We start from the raw sequence: 16,291 nt of genomic DNA, 5'->3' as shown, positions 1-16,291 counted from the left end.
AAAATAAGGTAGTATGCAAGGATATGTACCATATATAACACTGTTGTGGGTGAACTTATTTGTGCATGAAACTGTGAATTTTGTATACCACCCATGGGCATGGTTACCGTAAGTTAATTAGGGCATCTAAAGGTAATAATGTTAAGACTTTTGACGCCCATTGCAAATTTGTTTTTGGTGCATGTTTGTTGAATGACTGGACTTTCTGCTGGTTGGCTCTTTGAGGAAAGATGGTGAGGTGTAGGGAAGATGGGTACAGGCAGTGAGGGAGTTTAAAGTAAAGAAAAAAGTGAAGATGCTATTATTTATCTGAAATTTGGTTTCCATGATAATTGAGGTAGCCATTTCTCTCCTCTTTCAATATACAACTTTAGTCAAAAGTCAGCAAACTTTTTCTGGAAGGGACCAGATATAAAGTTGGCCATTAAATATCTGCAGCAACTACTCAACTCTGGGAAAGCAGGTACAGACATATGTAAACCGAGAATGCCTGTGTTCCAATAAAATTTTAGAATTTTTGCATCTGTGTTCATGAGGGATATTGGTCTGTAGTTTTCTTGTAATATCTTTGTTTTTTGTAATGTCTTTGTTTATGGCAATGCTGTCCTCATAGAATCAATCGGAAAATGTATAGAATTGGTATTTATTACTTCTTCTCTGTGGGCTCCAATTACACATTAGGCTGCTTGGATTTGTCCTACAGCTCATTGAATCTGTTCTCTTTCCCTCTCTTTCTGTTTTATTTCTCTCTGTGTTTCCACTAGCCATTTTCTCTGTAGTATATAATATACTATGAATCCTATCCAGGGTAATTTTTATTTCATGTGTCATAGTTTTTATCACTAGAAGTTCAATTTGGGTATTTTTTATATCTTATCTCTACTTGCTCAATTTTTTAATCTCCTTGCCTACTAATTCTATACTATGTCATTTGTGGGTCTGTTTCTAGGGATTGATTTTTCTCATTATTGGTAATAATTTGCTGCTTTTATATGTTTGCTGCTTTTTTTATATGTGGGAAATGCTTATGCTATAATATTAAGTGAAAAAAATTAAATAGAAAACTGTATTATGATATGATCCTCTTTTTATTTTTAATAATGTTTATTCATCAAACATGTCATGATCTTTACCATCTCAAGACCTTATTCATATTTCTCCCTCTGCCTGCAATGCTTACAATGACTAAGACTTTCTGGTCCTTAGGTCTCAGCATAGGTCTCAGCTTTTCAGAGGGACTTTCCTGACTGCTCTTCTCCACATAACATTCCACCTCCTCACAAACCTACTCGGAAAGCCTCTATCTCTGTTGCATAGCCAGTGCCCTTCATAGCACTTATCACAACTATCTACCGAATTTTTGCTATTCTCCTCCCAACATAGAGAAGAAGCTCCAAGAAAGCAGTGATTTTGTGTCTGTCTTACTTTCTGCTCTCTCCTTAGTGCCTAACAGTGCCTGGTGCTCAATAAGTATTGAGTGTATGAGTCAGGAAATATTTTTCCAAAGTATTGTTGTCTCTGAATGGCAGGATAATATATGCTTTTTGTTTTTCTCTCTTAAACTTGCTCTTACAAAGTTTCTATAATGAATATTTATCTCTTTTACAATGAGAAAAATGCAGAGTACTCTATATTAAAATAATATTTGAGTACCTGCTACATTGATGGAATGGTGAGACTTGGGTGTGTAAATGACTACAAGACAGGAGAAGCACCTAAAGGCAGCAGCTATACATTCTATTAATATACAGTATCTATAAGCAGAAAAGATATGTACACATGAAACTTAGAATTAATATACAAGTTAGTTAATAAAATTTTATTTGAATAGTGCTTTGTAACTTAATTAAATGACTTATATTCTCTTATTTAATCTTCATAACCACCATAAGATGTATTATTTTCTCCATCTTCTAGAATGCTCATGTACTTCTAGTTGTTGGCAGAGTAAGGCATAAGTATTATGGTTTGGTGTTAGCCACTCCCACCTCAGAGAATGTTGAATAATTGAGTTATGTCTCTGGTGTCCTCCCATCTTTCTTCTTCTTCTTTTTTTTGTTTGTTTGTTTTATTTGCTTCTTGGACTTCTACCCTTTGCCCTACTCTCCAAGAGCATCTTTCTTTTGTGCTGCTCACTCCTTCCTTCCACCCACTGTGCCCTCCTTTCTTGGGTCTGATCTCTTCCAAATGCCCCCCTGTTCAAAATCACCTCTTCCTTCTCTGTCTCCAATTCCCAAACTGAACTCCCAGTTCCTGCAAAAGGCAAATCCCAGGTAAGTGCTGGAGGTTCTCTGCCTGTCAGAGCTTGGCTGTGTATGTGGGTGGCAGTGGCTGAGTCAGCTCTGTCAGGCAGTAGAGCCAGGGCTGCATAGTCTCAAGCCCCTTAAAAGCAGATGTGTGATGGTATAGATGGGTCTCAAGTCTGAGTGGTCAAAAGCAAGGGAAATACAGGCTTAAACCCAGACCAAGGCTTATATTAGCAACCAGCAGACAGAAGCCTGGGCAGATGAACGCAGAGCCATATCTATGAATGTCCTAAAGGAGCAGAGGTCCTTTGGAAAATAATAGAAGCAGGAGTGGGACTACGATCTAAATTAACGCCAGGTTAAAGTAGTCAATATCACTTCTTTTTCCACTAATGATAATATTTTGATAAAGGAAAGATTGAAGGGCAGGAGTGATAAGAAGAACAATATTATTATCTTAAATAAAATCTTAATAAACAGAGCCTGATAATGATTAAATAATCTACAAACCATGATCAAGTAGCATTTATTCCTAAGCTCAGAGGTCTTTAACATAAAGAAAAGCATCATGTAATTTATCCTATTAACTAAAAATTTAGTAAAAATATTTAAATTGTCTATATAGATGCTAAAGAAAATATTTTATTTAAAAAGCAGCAAATTTTCTCTTCATCAGGGTAATTTTTGGTCTATTTAGAAAATGAACTTCATTTATTACAGAAAATTGTCTGTTTTAGAATAGGATATTAGAAGACAGCTGAAAACTTGATGGCTTATAACTGTTTCTAATTTCTCCCTATGTAGAAAATAGCTCAGCAGCGAAGGGATAAACTGTCATACCCACTCCCCTAGACCTGGGGGATGGGGGTCAGTGTTGGAAATTACTATGGTAATTTGAATTCATGTCTGTTTCGTTCACTTCTTTTCTCTTTTACAACTTGCAGGGTTCAGTATTATTACAGCTGCGGTAGAGAGTCTGTAATCTGGGAGATCCCTTCTCCTGCACTGCTTGGCCAACCTTCCAAAAGGATCCAGAAGCTGGCACAGCCCAACAGATTCAAGAAAGGGTATCTAATAAATAGGTAAAGTACCTTGAGAATCTCCATAAATTCTCATCTAATTTGGTGAATGTCACAATATTGTTGTTCTAATTTTAGTGTCTGCAATTTCATAGAATAGAAGTCCACTTGTGTTTCAAAGCATCAGGGTGAAAAATCAAATATTTGCAGCAATTGTGGGTAATCAGAAGATGATCATCAATAATTACATTTGACTCAAATTGTAGTGAAGCTAAAATTCACACTAAACTTACCGCTGTCAGCCAATTTAAAAATATGCAAATGAAACATTACAGGTTTTTTCAATTCATGTTCTCTTACGCCTCTGTGACTGCAAATGCTCTTCCTTCTGCTTTAAATTCTGAAATTCTCCTTGTCTTTAAAAGACAGATTAGGAAATTCCCTGGTGGTCCACTGGTTAGGACTTCATGCTCTCACTGCTGAGGGCCTGGGTTCCATCCCTGCTGGGGGAACTAAAATGCCATAAGCCATGCAGCATGGCCAAAGAAAAAAAGAGCTTAGGTGTTACTTTCCACATGGGAGTTAAGATTGTGATAAGGTTATTGGAAAAAATGTTAGGTTGCATTAGTGGAATATGTACACTGGACACGTTCCACCAAGTGTGGAGTGTGATAGTACTACTGTACACTACTTTAATCAGAACACATTACATATATGTGTCCACTTATGGATGTTATACCTGAAGAAACTGATAATAAATTTGAGGCTATTCAGAGGTGACGAATGAGATGTTGATTCTTCTGGAAGCTGTTATATGAACAATAGTTAAGAGAAATAATATGTTTAGCTTAGAGAAGACACCTAAGTAGCAGTGATAGCTATGTTTCAAGGGTCAGCATCTGAAAGAGGAAAGGGAAGTCAAAGTAAAATTACTCAGAACTAGAAGTAGAACAAGGAATTTACAGAGCAGCTGATGTCAACTAAGTGTAGAAAAATCTTTCTGGTAGCTATGCAGTAATGGAGGCGTTTATTTGGAAAGGTCAACTGCCAACTCCACCCAAATCCCTGAAAATGTTCAAGCACAAACTGGAATGATGACTGTACATGGATTTTAGAAAAGATTCCTGTATTCAGGCATAGGTTGAACTGGACAACTTGAGTCTTTTTCCATCATAGAATCCAGCAAAAGTGGCCCAATTCCTCCACAAAATTTGCTTATTTGTCAGTTTATTAAATAAAATCTGTTAAGTTAGTTAAAATATGCATGTAAATCTGGTAAAGATCTGTATCTGTAAACTAGAAGAATACTTTAATTATCTGTTACCAATTTTTGACACATCTGAGATTGACATTTCATATAAGTGAAACCCCCTTGAGTGCTAAAACTTCCTGTATTTTTAGAAGTTTGTTTCCCTGCTTTCCTAAGGAGATTCTTTTGATACTGAACATACATGTAACCTTTTTCCATTGGCTTGAGATATTTATTATGAATATCAACTATCACATAATGATTTAATTTGGTAAACCTCTCAGAAAGTGTTTAAGTATGAAGCACATTGCTTAGGCTAAGTGGTCTGACCTCTTTAGATTATGATATTCACTTTTCATAGCTTTCCTGTCATTTCTCTTTTTATTGGGAGAATAGTCTGTAAGTAGCCTCTTTTCTGATCTTTTGTGCTCTGGAAACAGATAACCAAGCTTGTTCAGAATTGTATGAGGGGGAAAATGCAAGTGCTTAATGAAGACACACAGGGTTGTCCAATAAATGTACTACATGAGCCTGGACTTTGTGACATATATTTTAGCTGATTCACTAGAGGGCTCAACAGTAGATTTGAGCAGTCAGAAGAAAGAATCAGCAAACTTAAAGATAGGTCAGTGAAGATGATCAAGTCTGAGGAACAGAAAGAAAAAAGAATAAAATAAAATAAACAAAGCCTCAAAGCCCTGTAAGACAGCATCAAGGGTATTAACATATTGATAATGGGAATTTCATAAAGAGAGTAGAGAGATAAAGGGGCAGAAGGAATATTTAAAGAAACAATCGCCAAAAGCTTCCCAGCTTAGATGAAAAACAACCTTCACATCCAGGTAACTGAACAAACTCCAAGTGTGATATACTCAAAAAGATCTACAACCTGACGCATCATAATCAAACTGTCCACCATCAAAGACAAAGAGAGAATCTTGAAAGCAGCAAGAGAAGTGACTCATCATATGCAAAGGATCTGCAATAAGATTAACAGGTGACCTCTCATCAGAAACCATAGAGGCCAGAAGGCAGTGGCATGACATATTTAAAGCACTGAAAGAAAAATACTGTCAGCCAAGAATACTCTAGCTAACAAAATTATCCTTCAAAAATAAAAGAAATTAAGACATTTCCAGTTAAACAAAAACTGAGAAAATTCATCACAGCAGACCTGCTTTACAGTAAATACTAAAAGGAGTCCTTCAGGCTAAAATGAAAGGACACTAGACAATAACTTGAATCCACATGAAATAAAGAAATAAAATTGAGTTAACTACATAGGTAAACATAAAAGATAGTATACATTTATTTTTCTGTTTGTAACCCTTTTATTCTCCTACATAATTTAAAGGACAGCTGCATAGGACTTCCCTGGCAGTCCAGTGGTTAAGACTCCATGCTCCCAATGCAGGGGGCGCAGGTTCAATCCCTGATCAGGGAATGAATATCCCACATGCCGCGTGGCATGGGCAAAAAAAAAAAAAGACAACTGCATAAAGCAATAATTATAAATCTGTGTTGATGGACATACAATGTATTAAAAAACAGCCCAAAGAGGGGAGGGAATGGAGTGATATTAATCTGAATTAGATTGTTATAAGTTAAGATATACAGGGTAACAACTAAGAAAATAATTTTTAAAATATAGTACAAGAAATAACAAGGAATTTAAAGGGTACACTAGAAAATATCTAACATGGAAGAAGGGAGGAATGGAGTAATAGAGGAATAAAAAGATGTAACATGTGAAAAACAAAAGCAAAATGGCAAGCATAAATTCCATGTTATGAGTAATTGCATTAAATGCAAATGAACTGTCCAATCAAAAGGCAGGGATTGACAGAATGGTTTAAAAGAATGTACTCAGTAGTATGCTGTCTATAAGACACATACTTTAGATTCAAAGAAATATATAAGCTGAAAGGAAAAGGACGAAAAAAGATATACTATGAAAACTAACTGAAGTGAGTGGATATACTCATATTGGACGATTAGACTTTAAGACAAAGAAGGACATTTTATAGTAATGAAATGGTCAATCCATTAGAGGACTATAACAATTATAAACGTATATATACCTAACAACAAGAACCCAAAATAGATGAAGCAAAACCTGGTAGAATTGAAAAGAGAAATAGATAATTCAACAAGTTCAGTTTTTCAATACTGTACTTTCAATAATAGAAAGAATAACAAGCAGAAGATCAACAAGGAAATAGAAGGCTTGAACAATACTATAAACCAAAAATATCTAATTGACATTTATAGGACACTATACCCAACAATAGCAGAACACACATTCTTCTCAAGTGCACATGGAATATTCTCTAGGATAGATCATGTATTAGGTCATAAAACAAATGTCAATAAATTTATAAGAATTGAATTCATACAAAATCTGTTCTCTGACCACAATGATGAAATTAGGAACCAATAACAGAAGAAAAAATTTAAATATGTGTAGTTAAATACACTCCTAAACAAACAATGGGTCAAAGAATAACTCACTTTAATATTAATAAAATGAAAACAATATACCAAAACTTATGAGACACAGCTAAGGTAGTGATTAGTGGGAAATTTTAGCTGAAGATACCTACATAAAAAATAAAAAAGATTGCAAATTGTAACCTAATCTTCCATCTTAAGAGATTACAAATGGAAAAGCAAACTAATTCAAACAAGCAGAAAGAAGGAAATTATAAAGATTAGTGTGGAAATGAACAGAAACCAGAAAGACAGAGAAAATCAACAAAACTGAAAGTTGGCTCTTTGAAAAGATCAACAAAACAAACCTTTGGCTAGACTTATCAAGACAACAAGACAGAAGGCTCAAATTACTAAAATCATGAAAGAAAGAAGGGACCTTTCTAAGGAATCATTTGCAAAAGAAGGGTTGCAAATTGATCTTATATAGAGAAAAAAGTATTATAAGGGATTACTATGAGCAATTGTAAGGCCAACAGATTAGATAACATAAACGAAATGGACAAATTCCTAGAAAGACAAACCACTGAAACTGACTGAATAATAGAAAATCTCACCAGACCCATAACAAATAAAGAGATTTAATCAATACTTTTTAAAAACTTCCTATGAACAGCTCAGGAACAGATGCCTTCATTGATGAATTCAATGATATGCTTAGAGAAGCCCTAGACCAATCCTGCAGATTCTTCCAAAAGGTAGGTCACTTCCCAACTCATTCCATGAGGTCCATGTTACCCTGATACCAAACCAAAAAACGTTTGTAATGACAAGAGAAGAAAATGACAGACAATATCTCTTATGAATATATGTGTAACAATTCATACCAAAATACTACCAAACCAAATCCAAATATACATGCAGCAATCCACACCAAAATACTACCAAAGCATATCAAACAATATATAAAAATAGTTATGCACCATGACCAAGTTGGATTTATTCTAGGAATACAAGAATATGTTGAGTTCAACATACTAAAATCAATGTAATACACCAAATTAATAGAATAAAAAACCCCAAAACTACATGATTACCTGAATAGACTCAGAAAAAGCACTTAACAAAATTTAACACGTATCATACTCCACAAACTAGGTAGAGAAGTGAACTTCCTCAGCTTGATAAAGGGCATCTACAAAGAGCCCACAGCTATCATCATAATTAGTGGTGAAAGACTAAAACCTTTCACCCTAAGATCAGGAATAAGACAAGAACATCAGCTCTCACCACTTCTATTCAACATCATACTAGAGGTTTGAGTCAGGGCAGTTAGGCAAGAGAAAGAAATAAAGCTATTCAGGTTGTAAAGGAAGAAGTATTGATAACTCTCTACTCATAGATGACATGATCTTATATATAGAAAACCTCAGGGAATCCACATGAAAACGATTAGAGCTAATAAATTAGTTCAGGAAGGCACAGAATCCAAGATCAATATACAAAAATCAATTGTATATCTATCCACTAGCAATGAACAATCTGAAAATAAAATTAAGAAACAGTTCCATTTACAGCAACGTCAAAAAGCACAAAACAATACGTGCAATGGAATATTAGCCTTAAAAAGGAAGAAAATTCTGACAAATGCTACAACATGGATGAACCTTGAGGACATTATGCTAAATGAAATAAGCCAGTCACAAGAAACCAAATACTGTATGACTCCACTTATACACAGTACCAACTGTAGTCAAATTCATACACAGAAAGTAAGATGGTGGTTTTCAGGGGCTAGGGGGTGGGGAGAATGAGGAGTTGTTTAATGGGTATAGAGATTTGCATGACAAAAATTGTTCTGGAGGTTGGTTGCACAACGATGTGAATACATTTAATGCTACTGTACTATACACTGAAAAATGGTGAAGATGGTAAATTTTATGTTATATATATTTTAATATAATTAAAAATAAAAGAACAAAATACTGAGGAATAAACTTAACAAAAGAAGTGCAATGTACGTACACAGAAAGCTACAAACATTGTTGAAAGAAATTGAAAATTTAAATACATAGACATTCTCTGTTCATGGATTAGAAGTCTTAATTTTGTTATGATGACACTTCTCACGAAATTGATCGACAGATTTAGTACAATCCCTATTAAAAGTCCAGCTCTCCTTTTTGGGTAGAAATTGACAAGGTGATTCTAAAATTCATACAGAAATGCAAGAGACCTAGAATAGCAAAAACAATCTTGAAAAAGAATAACAAAGTTGGAAGACTTACAGCTTCTGATTTGAAAACTTACTAAAAAGCTACAGTAATCAAAACAGTATTACTGGCATAAGAATAGACATATAGATCAATGGAATAGAATTGAGAGTCCAGAAATAAACCCTTATGGTATATGTCAGTTGATTTTTGACAAGGATGCCTAGACAGTTTAATTGAGGAAGAATAGTCTTTTAAACAAATGGTGCTAGGATAACTGGATATCCACATGCAAAAGAATGAAGTTGAACCCCTACTTCACACCATACACAAAAGTTAATTCAAAATGGATCACAGACCTAAATATGAGAGCTAAAATTATAAAACTCGTAGAAGAAAACATAGGCATATATCTCTATGACCTAAGCAGTGGTTTCTTAGATATGACACCCAAAACACATGTGACAAAAATACAATAAATTGGACTTCATTAAAAGTAAAAACTTTTGTGCATCAAAGGACACTCTCAAGGGAATGAAAAGACAACTCGTAAATTGGGAGAAAATATTTGCAGATCATATATCTGATAAGAGACTAGTATTCAGAATATATACAAAGAATTCTTAATACTGTTCAAAAAAGACAAATAACCCAATTTAAAAAATAAGCAAAGGACTTGAATAGACATTTCTCCACAGAAAATATACAAGGAACAAGAAGCACATGAGAAGATGCTAAATATCATTAGTCATCTTGGAACTGCATGTTAAAACCCTGAGATTCTACTTCACACCTCTAGAATGGCAATAATAATAATAAAGAGAAAATTACTTGGAGAGGATGTGGAGAAATTGAAACCCTCATATATTGCTGGTGGGAATGTAAACTGGTGAAGCTTACGTGGAAAATAGTTTTCCAGGTCCTCAAAATGTTAAACATAGAATTATCATATGATCAGCAACTCCACTCCTAGGCATGTACCCAAGACAGTTGAAAACATATGTTCACACGAAAGCTTGTACATGAATATTCACAGCATCATTCCAAAATAGCCAAAAAGTGGAAGCAACTCAAATGTTCATCAGTGGTTGCATGGATAAACAAAATGTGACAAATCCATATAATGAGATATTATTCAACCATAAAAGGAAAGACATACTCATACATGATTCTTAAAAATATGCCAAGTGAAGGAAGCTAGACACAAAACGTGACTTATTTGTATGATTCCATGTATTTGAAATTTCCAGAATAGGCAGATTCATAGAGATAGAAAGTAGATTACTAGTTCCTAGTGGTGGGGAGGGGCTGGGGAGGGGGTAATAGGATGGGATTTTAATTGGTATAGGATTTCTCTTTAGGGTGTTGAAAACGTTCTGAATTTAGGTAGTGGTGATGGTTGCACAATTTTGTGAATATTCTAGAAAGCATAGAATTGTACACTTTAAAAGGGTAACTTCTACGGTATGTTAACTATATATCAAGTTTTAAAACTAACAGACTACCCCTAGAGGGTAATCATATTTATTTGAGAAAACCTTTTTCCATATTAGGTTTGTAGGTTTGTTGGTTGATAGGTTTCTGTTCTGGGAAAGGAGTATGTGGGGAAACCACCTATGATAATCGGCCAGGTTGCTGGGAGTTATGTCCAGCACTATCTCAAACTGCACTGCAGAGGAGACTGGCCATCACAGAGGGTTCTTGGTAGTGACTGGAATTTTTATCTCAGGGTTTTAATAGGAGGTTTTGGTAGGAAGTGAGGTGTTTTTTAAACTGCAAGTCTCAACCTATCAGTGGATCATGAAATCAATTCCAGTTGTTGTTTTTATGAAATCAAATGAAAATTTAAAAATCAGAATGCATTGCCTAGGGAAAGCATCGTTTCATGATCATTTTGTTTCAGATACACAGATTTACATATATTGTATCACAATATAAAATGTACTTCTTACTGTGGATCATAGTAAAACAACTTTAAGAAACACCAATCTAGTAGAAAGAACACTAATGATTATGGGAAAAGATGTTCCTAAGATAGAAACAATAAATATAATTGATTGGAGGTTGATTATAGCAATGAAGAATGCAGTTATTGTTCCTCCAGTGATTATAATATTTCATGTTCCATTTGCATATAGGCCCTTCAGTGATTACTTAAGAGATTCTCTTCAAATCTCTGATCCTTCTCCCCGGATATTACAACTCTCAATACCCAAAGTCACAAATCCAAACTATGTTCCTCCAAGAAGCGTAAGTGGGTCCATGTGAAAGAAACAGTTCCTGATGCACTTTGTAACATGTAGCATGTTTGTAACTGTAATGTGCTCCCCTCTTATTTCTAGATGTGTTTTTTCCTTTTCTTCATGTTTATTTTCCCCTCTTATCAAATGAATTTTTCTGACTATCTGCCCTGTGCCTAATGTATCAGTCAGGATTTGATGAGAGAAGCAGAACCACAATGCATATTATAGAATTAACCTTAGGCAATTGTGGGAGCTGATGAGAAGTCTATGGAAGACTGTTACAGCAGCTGGGACTTGGGTCTGGTCATAGATCTAGAAGAAATGAGAGAGACTGGGGTAGTTCAGCAGTCCCCTAGAAGATATTTACTTCAGGAGAGGCAATTATAGGAGAGTCTTGCCTGTTCAGACAAGGGAGGAAGGGCTGATTCTATTGCTAAGGAAGGCTCAGGTATGTTCAGGGCTTCAAAGCCCCCCCTTCATTGGAATGTGCCCTTATGTTCCGATTCCAATTTTTAAGGTCCAATTCCTTCTCAATCATTGCCCTAACTTTAATATAGGAGACCATATAAGTTTGGGAATTCAATTTGTGCTGTAATTCATCCACTCACAGAATTAGATTTTGAGCTTGGTTTTGAGAATTTTCAGTCCTGTGACCATTAAAGATAAGGGTTTCTTTTGGGTAAGTCACAAAAACTTTCTGGTCCCTTAACTATGCCTTAAGGTGGGAATTTAAAGGCCTGAGCTGGTAATTTCTTTCCTCAAGTTCTCCAGTGCACTTAGAAGCAATGAGCCCACCTCACTATACCTCTTTATTTCACTAAAATGATCTCTGTCAGCAGCTGCTTGATTACCAAATCTTGCTTTCTGTTTTGTCAGTGCATGCCACGGATTACCAGTGTCTTTTTTTTTTTTTAAACGACTGGCAATAGGATCATTAATAGCTTTAAATCTAATCTGCTCAGAAAACAAATTCCAGATGGTCTAGAACCAGTACAGGCATACCTCAGAGATATTTTGGGTTCAGTTCTAGACCACCGCAATAAAGCAAATATTGCAATAAAGCAAGTCACACAAACTTTTTGCTTTCCCAGTGCATATAAAGGTTATGTTTACACTACTGTATTCTATTAAATGTGCAATAGCATTATGTCTAAAAAAACAATGTACACACCTTAGTTAAAAAAATACTGCTAAAAAATCTTAACCATCATCAGAACCTTCAGTGAGTTGTAATCTTTTTGCAATAGTAATGTCAAAGATCACTGATCACATATCAGCATAATATAATAAAAATGTAAAAGTTTGAAATATTGTGAGAATATTTCTTTTTTTTTTAACATCTTTATTGGGGTATAATTGCTTTACAATGGTGTGTTAGTTTCTGCTTTATAACAAAGTGAATCAGTCATACATAAACATATGTTCCCATATGTCTTCCCTCTTGCGTCTCCCTCCCTCCCACCCTCCCTATCCCACCCCTCCAGGCTGTCACAAAGCACCAAGCCAATATCCCTGTGCCATGCGGCTGCTTCCCACTAGCTATCTACCTTACTACGTTTGTTAGTGTGTATATGCCCATGACTCTCTCTCGCCCTGTCACAGCTCACCCTTCCCCCTCCCCATAACCTCAAGTCCGTTCTCTAGGAGGTCTGCGTCTTTATTCCTGCTTTACCCCTAGGTTCTTCATGACATTTTTTTTCTTAAATTCCATATATATGTGTTAGCATACGGTATTTGTCTTTTTCTTTCTGACTTACTTCACTCTGTATGACAGACTCTAGGTCTATCCACCTCATTACAAATAGCTCCATTTCGTTTCTTTTTATGGCTGAGTAATATTCCATTGTATATATGTGCCACATCTTCTTTATCCATTCATCCGATGATGGGCACTTGTGAGAATATTTCTGACACAGAGATACAAAGTGAGCAAATGCTGTTGTGGGGAAATGGTGCCGATAGGCTTGCTTGATGCAGGGTTGCCACAAAACTTCAATTTGTGAAAAACGCAGTATCTGCAAAGTACAATAAAACACAGTATGCCTGAACAAAGAACCCATCCTTAAAGTTCTGATCTGGTTATCTGTTGCTTTATACCAAACCACCCCCAAACTTAGTGATTTTAAACAACAGCCAGGGGGGAGGAGTCAAGATGGCGGTGTGGGAAGCTGCGGAGTTAGCTCTCCCCACAACTAGGGCACCTGCTGGCCGCTGGTGGGGGACTCTAACCACCAAGGAGACGGGAGGAATCCCAGAGTGAACCAGTAGGATGTAGGGGGACTGAGGGAGGAGAAGTGGAGGCCAGAGAAGATCGGCACTCCTGAGGCCGGGGAGATCAGGAGAGGCAGGCGGGAGGGACTCTCCGGGAAGAGCGGGAGAGGAGCAGCGGGTGATCACCTGGCCCACTGGGGCCACAGAGCCTGCTGAGCTCCCAAGCTGGTTCCCCCCCTCCAAAGCCCCATCCAGGCCGCGTGGGTCCTGGGGGCTTAGGAGGGAGGCCAGGGAGATCAGGAGTGGCAGCGGGGAGGGGCCATCCAGGAGAAGTGGGAGAGGACCAGAGGGTGATTGCCCTGCTCACTGGGGCCTGGGGAGACTGCTGAGCTCCCAGGCCAGTTCCCTGCCCTCCAAGGCCCCCCACCATTGGTCCTGAGGGCATAGGAGGGAGGCCAGGAGATCAGGAGAGGCAGGCGAGAGGGGCCCTCCCGGACCCCAGACCGGAGGAGTGGGAGAGGAGAGGAGGGAGTTTGCCCCGCCCACTCGAGCCCAGGAAGCCTGTTGGGCTCCCAGGTGAGGTCTCCTGCCCTCTGAGACCAGGGGTAGGGGGCACGCCTGGGCCCTTTCTGTTCCTTGAGCCTAAGCCCCACCCCCACAGCCCACAGGGCCTTTTTCAGCCCTGTGGTTCCTGAGCATAGGCCCCACCCACCACCCAAAACTTGCCCTTGCTTAGGCCCCGCCCTCAACAGCCAAGGCCTTTCATGACCTCTTTTTTTTTTTCTTTTCTTTTTAGCATTCAGCAAGTATTATTAAAATGAAGGGAGATTTATGGATGACACTTTGTAACAATCAGGAACTGTTGATTAATAAAGTTAGTTCGTTATTCTCCTGAAACCTAGGCAGCAATGAGAATTGTCAGACGGATCATTTTACTCATTATTTTTGATTAATGCACCCAGATTCTCTGACTCTGAAGGGAAAAAAAAAAACCTCCTCCTCTTTTTCACTATTGTGGTACTAACATACCTTCCGGTTGTTGATTCATCTATTTTTGCATTCTTTCTAACATATCTGTTAGTTTCCTAGTCTAATTTTATGTTTTACTTTGTTATTGTTTGGGTTTTTTTTTACCACCCCACGTGGCTTGCGGGTTTTTTTTTTTTTTTTTTTTTCGGTACGCGGACCTCTCACTGTTGTGGCCTCTCCCGTTGCGGAGCACAGGCTCCGGACGCGCAGGCTCAGCGGCCATGGCTCACGGACCCAGCCGCTCCGTGGCATGTGAGATCTTCCCGGACCGGGGCACGAACCCGTGTCCCCTGCATCGGCAGGCAGACTCTCAACCACTGCGCCACCAGGGAAGCCCAATTCTAGCAGTTTTTGACAGTGACTTTTAAGAGTCCTAAATAATGCTTGATTTGGTTTCCAAACTTAATTAAATACCTTCAAATACTTTATAAATACATTAAATTTGATTTCTTTTTAAAGTATTTTATTTCAACCATCTACATTAACAAAACCTTCTCAAATATTAAATAATTATTAAAAATCTAATACTTTAAACTTATAGTGAACCTGAAGTTTTTTAACGTTGTAAGAATTGATACTGACTAAGGTTCTTGGACTCTTTAATCAATAGAAATTGATAAGAGGCCAGATGAGAAATTCAGGTAAGGCTTTACTGGGACTCGTGCTATAGCAGGAGGGAGGGAAAACAAGTAACACATGCCCTTGCTCACTCCCTGAGAGGAGGCGAGCTGGTTCTTTAAACAGGGTGAAGATAGGGGCCAATAGGTGGATCGGGCTGGGGGGTGGCATACGTGGTGGGCCCACCCTCTTGATGGTGCTGGGTAGAGGGATCATGCATAGTACCCTACTTTTGCTCCTGGTACCTCAAAAGTGGCAGTTGGGTTTTGGCCTTTTTGTATGTTCTTATTGTTCATAATTTGCCCCAACTGCGCATGCGTGCAGTTCTTTTTAGTCCCTTTTAGTTTATTTGTATTCTGTTGCTCCAGGAGGCATTTGTTAAGGTGGAAGCACTACAGTCAAGGGTCTCAGGTCCCAGCCAGTCTCAGAATGACATAAATTTAAGATTTCAACTTAATGTCATAATTCTAAACAGTTACTCTGTTATATATTTCAAATTGCAATTGTAGTGTTATCACTCTTACAGGCCAAATTCTCTTAAAACATATACCTGCTTTTTATTTTTTATTTATTTTTATTTATTTATTTTTTTGTGTGATACGCGGGCCTCTCACTGTTGTGGCCTCTCCCATTGCGGAGCACAGGCTCCAGACACGCAGGCCCAGCAGCCATGGCTCACGGGCCCAGCTGCTCCGCAGCATGTGGGACCTTCCCGGACCGGGGCATGAACCCATGTCCCCTGCATCGGCAGGCGGACTCTCAACCACTTCACCACCAGGGAAGCCCCCTGCTTTTTATTTTAATAATATACACTTATTTTTTGTTTTAACAATAATTTCAAATTTACTGAAAATCTGCAAAAGTTAAAGTCCATTGGCTTTATCATTCTCTCTCCTCCGTGGTGTGTGTGTGTGTGTGTGTATTTAATCTTTTCCCTGAATCATTTTTGAAAGTTAATGACAGACATCATATACCCCTTTTCCTCAGTACTTCAGTGTGTGTTTCCTAACAAGAGGACATTATCTTATATAAC

The 16,291-nt window shown here is 37.5% G+C and overlaps 2 protein-coding genes across 20 annotated transcripts in view; one reads left to right on the top strand and one right to left on the bottom strand.

The window, feature by feature from the left end:
* Positions 1–16,291, top strand: part of THEGL (theg spermatid protein like) — a 101,566-nt gene that overhangs the window by 30,749 nt on the left and 54,526 nt on the right. For all 14 annotated transcript variants that reach the window (XM_049709322.1, XM_049709315.1, XM_049709317.1 and 11 more), the window contains exons 5-6: positions 3,191–3,328; positions 11,296–11,407. In XM_049709322.1, the coding sequence (XP_049565279.1) occupies positions 3,191–3,328; positions 11,296–11,407 (250 nt within the window). The remainder of the gene's footprint in view (positions 1–3,190; positions 3,329–11,295; positions 11,408–16,291) is intronic.
* Positions 12,885–16,291, bottom strand: part of HOPX (HOP homeobox) — a 91,530-nt gene continuing 88,123 nt past the window's right edge. For 4 of the 6 annotated variants that reach the window (XM_049709334.1, XM_049709335.1, XM_049709333.1 and 1 more), the window contains exon 3: positions 12,885–13,415. In XM_049709334.1, the coding sequence (XP_049565291.1) occupies positions 13,101–13,415 (315 nt within the window). In that variant the 3' untranslated portion in view covers positions 12,885–13,100. The remainder of the gene's footprint in view (positions 13,416–16,291) is intronic. The other 2 variants (XM_049709336.1, XM_049709332.1) reach the window with 2 other exon arrangements.

Source organism: Orcinus orca, chromosome 4 (genome assembly GCF_937001465.1).
Source record: "Orcinus orca chromosome 4, mOrcOrc1.1, whole genome shotgun sequence".
In the NCBI taxonomy this organism is placed as follows: domain Eukaryota; kingdom Metazoa; phylum Chordata; class Mammalia; order Artiodactyla; family Delphinidae; genus Orcinus; species Orcinus orca.
This window is presented reverse-complemented; position numbering and strand designations above follow the sequence as displayed.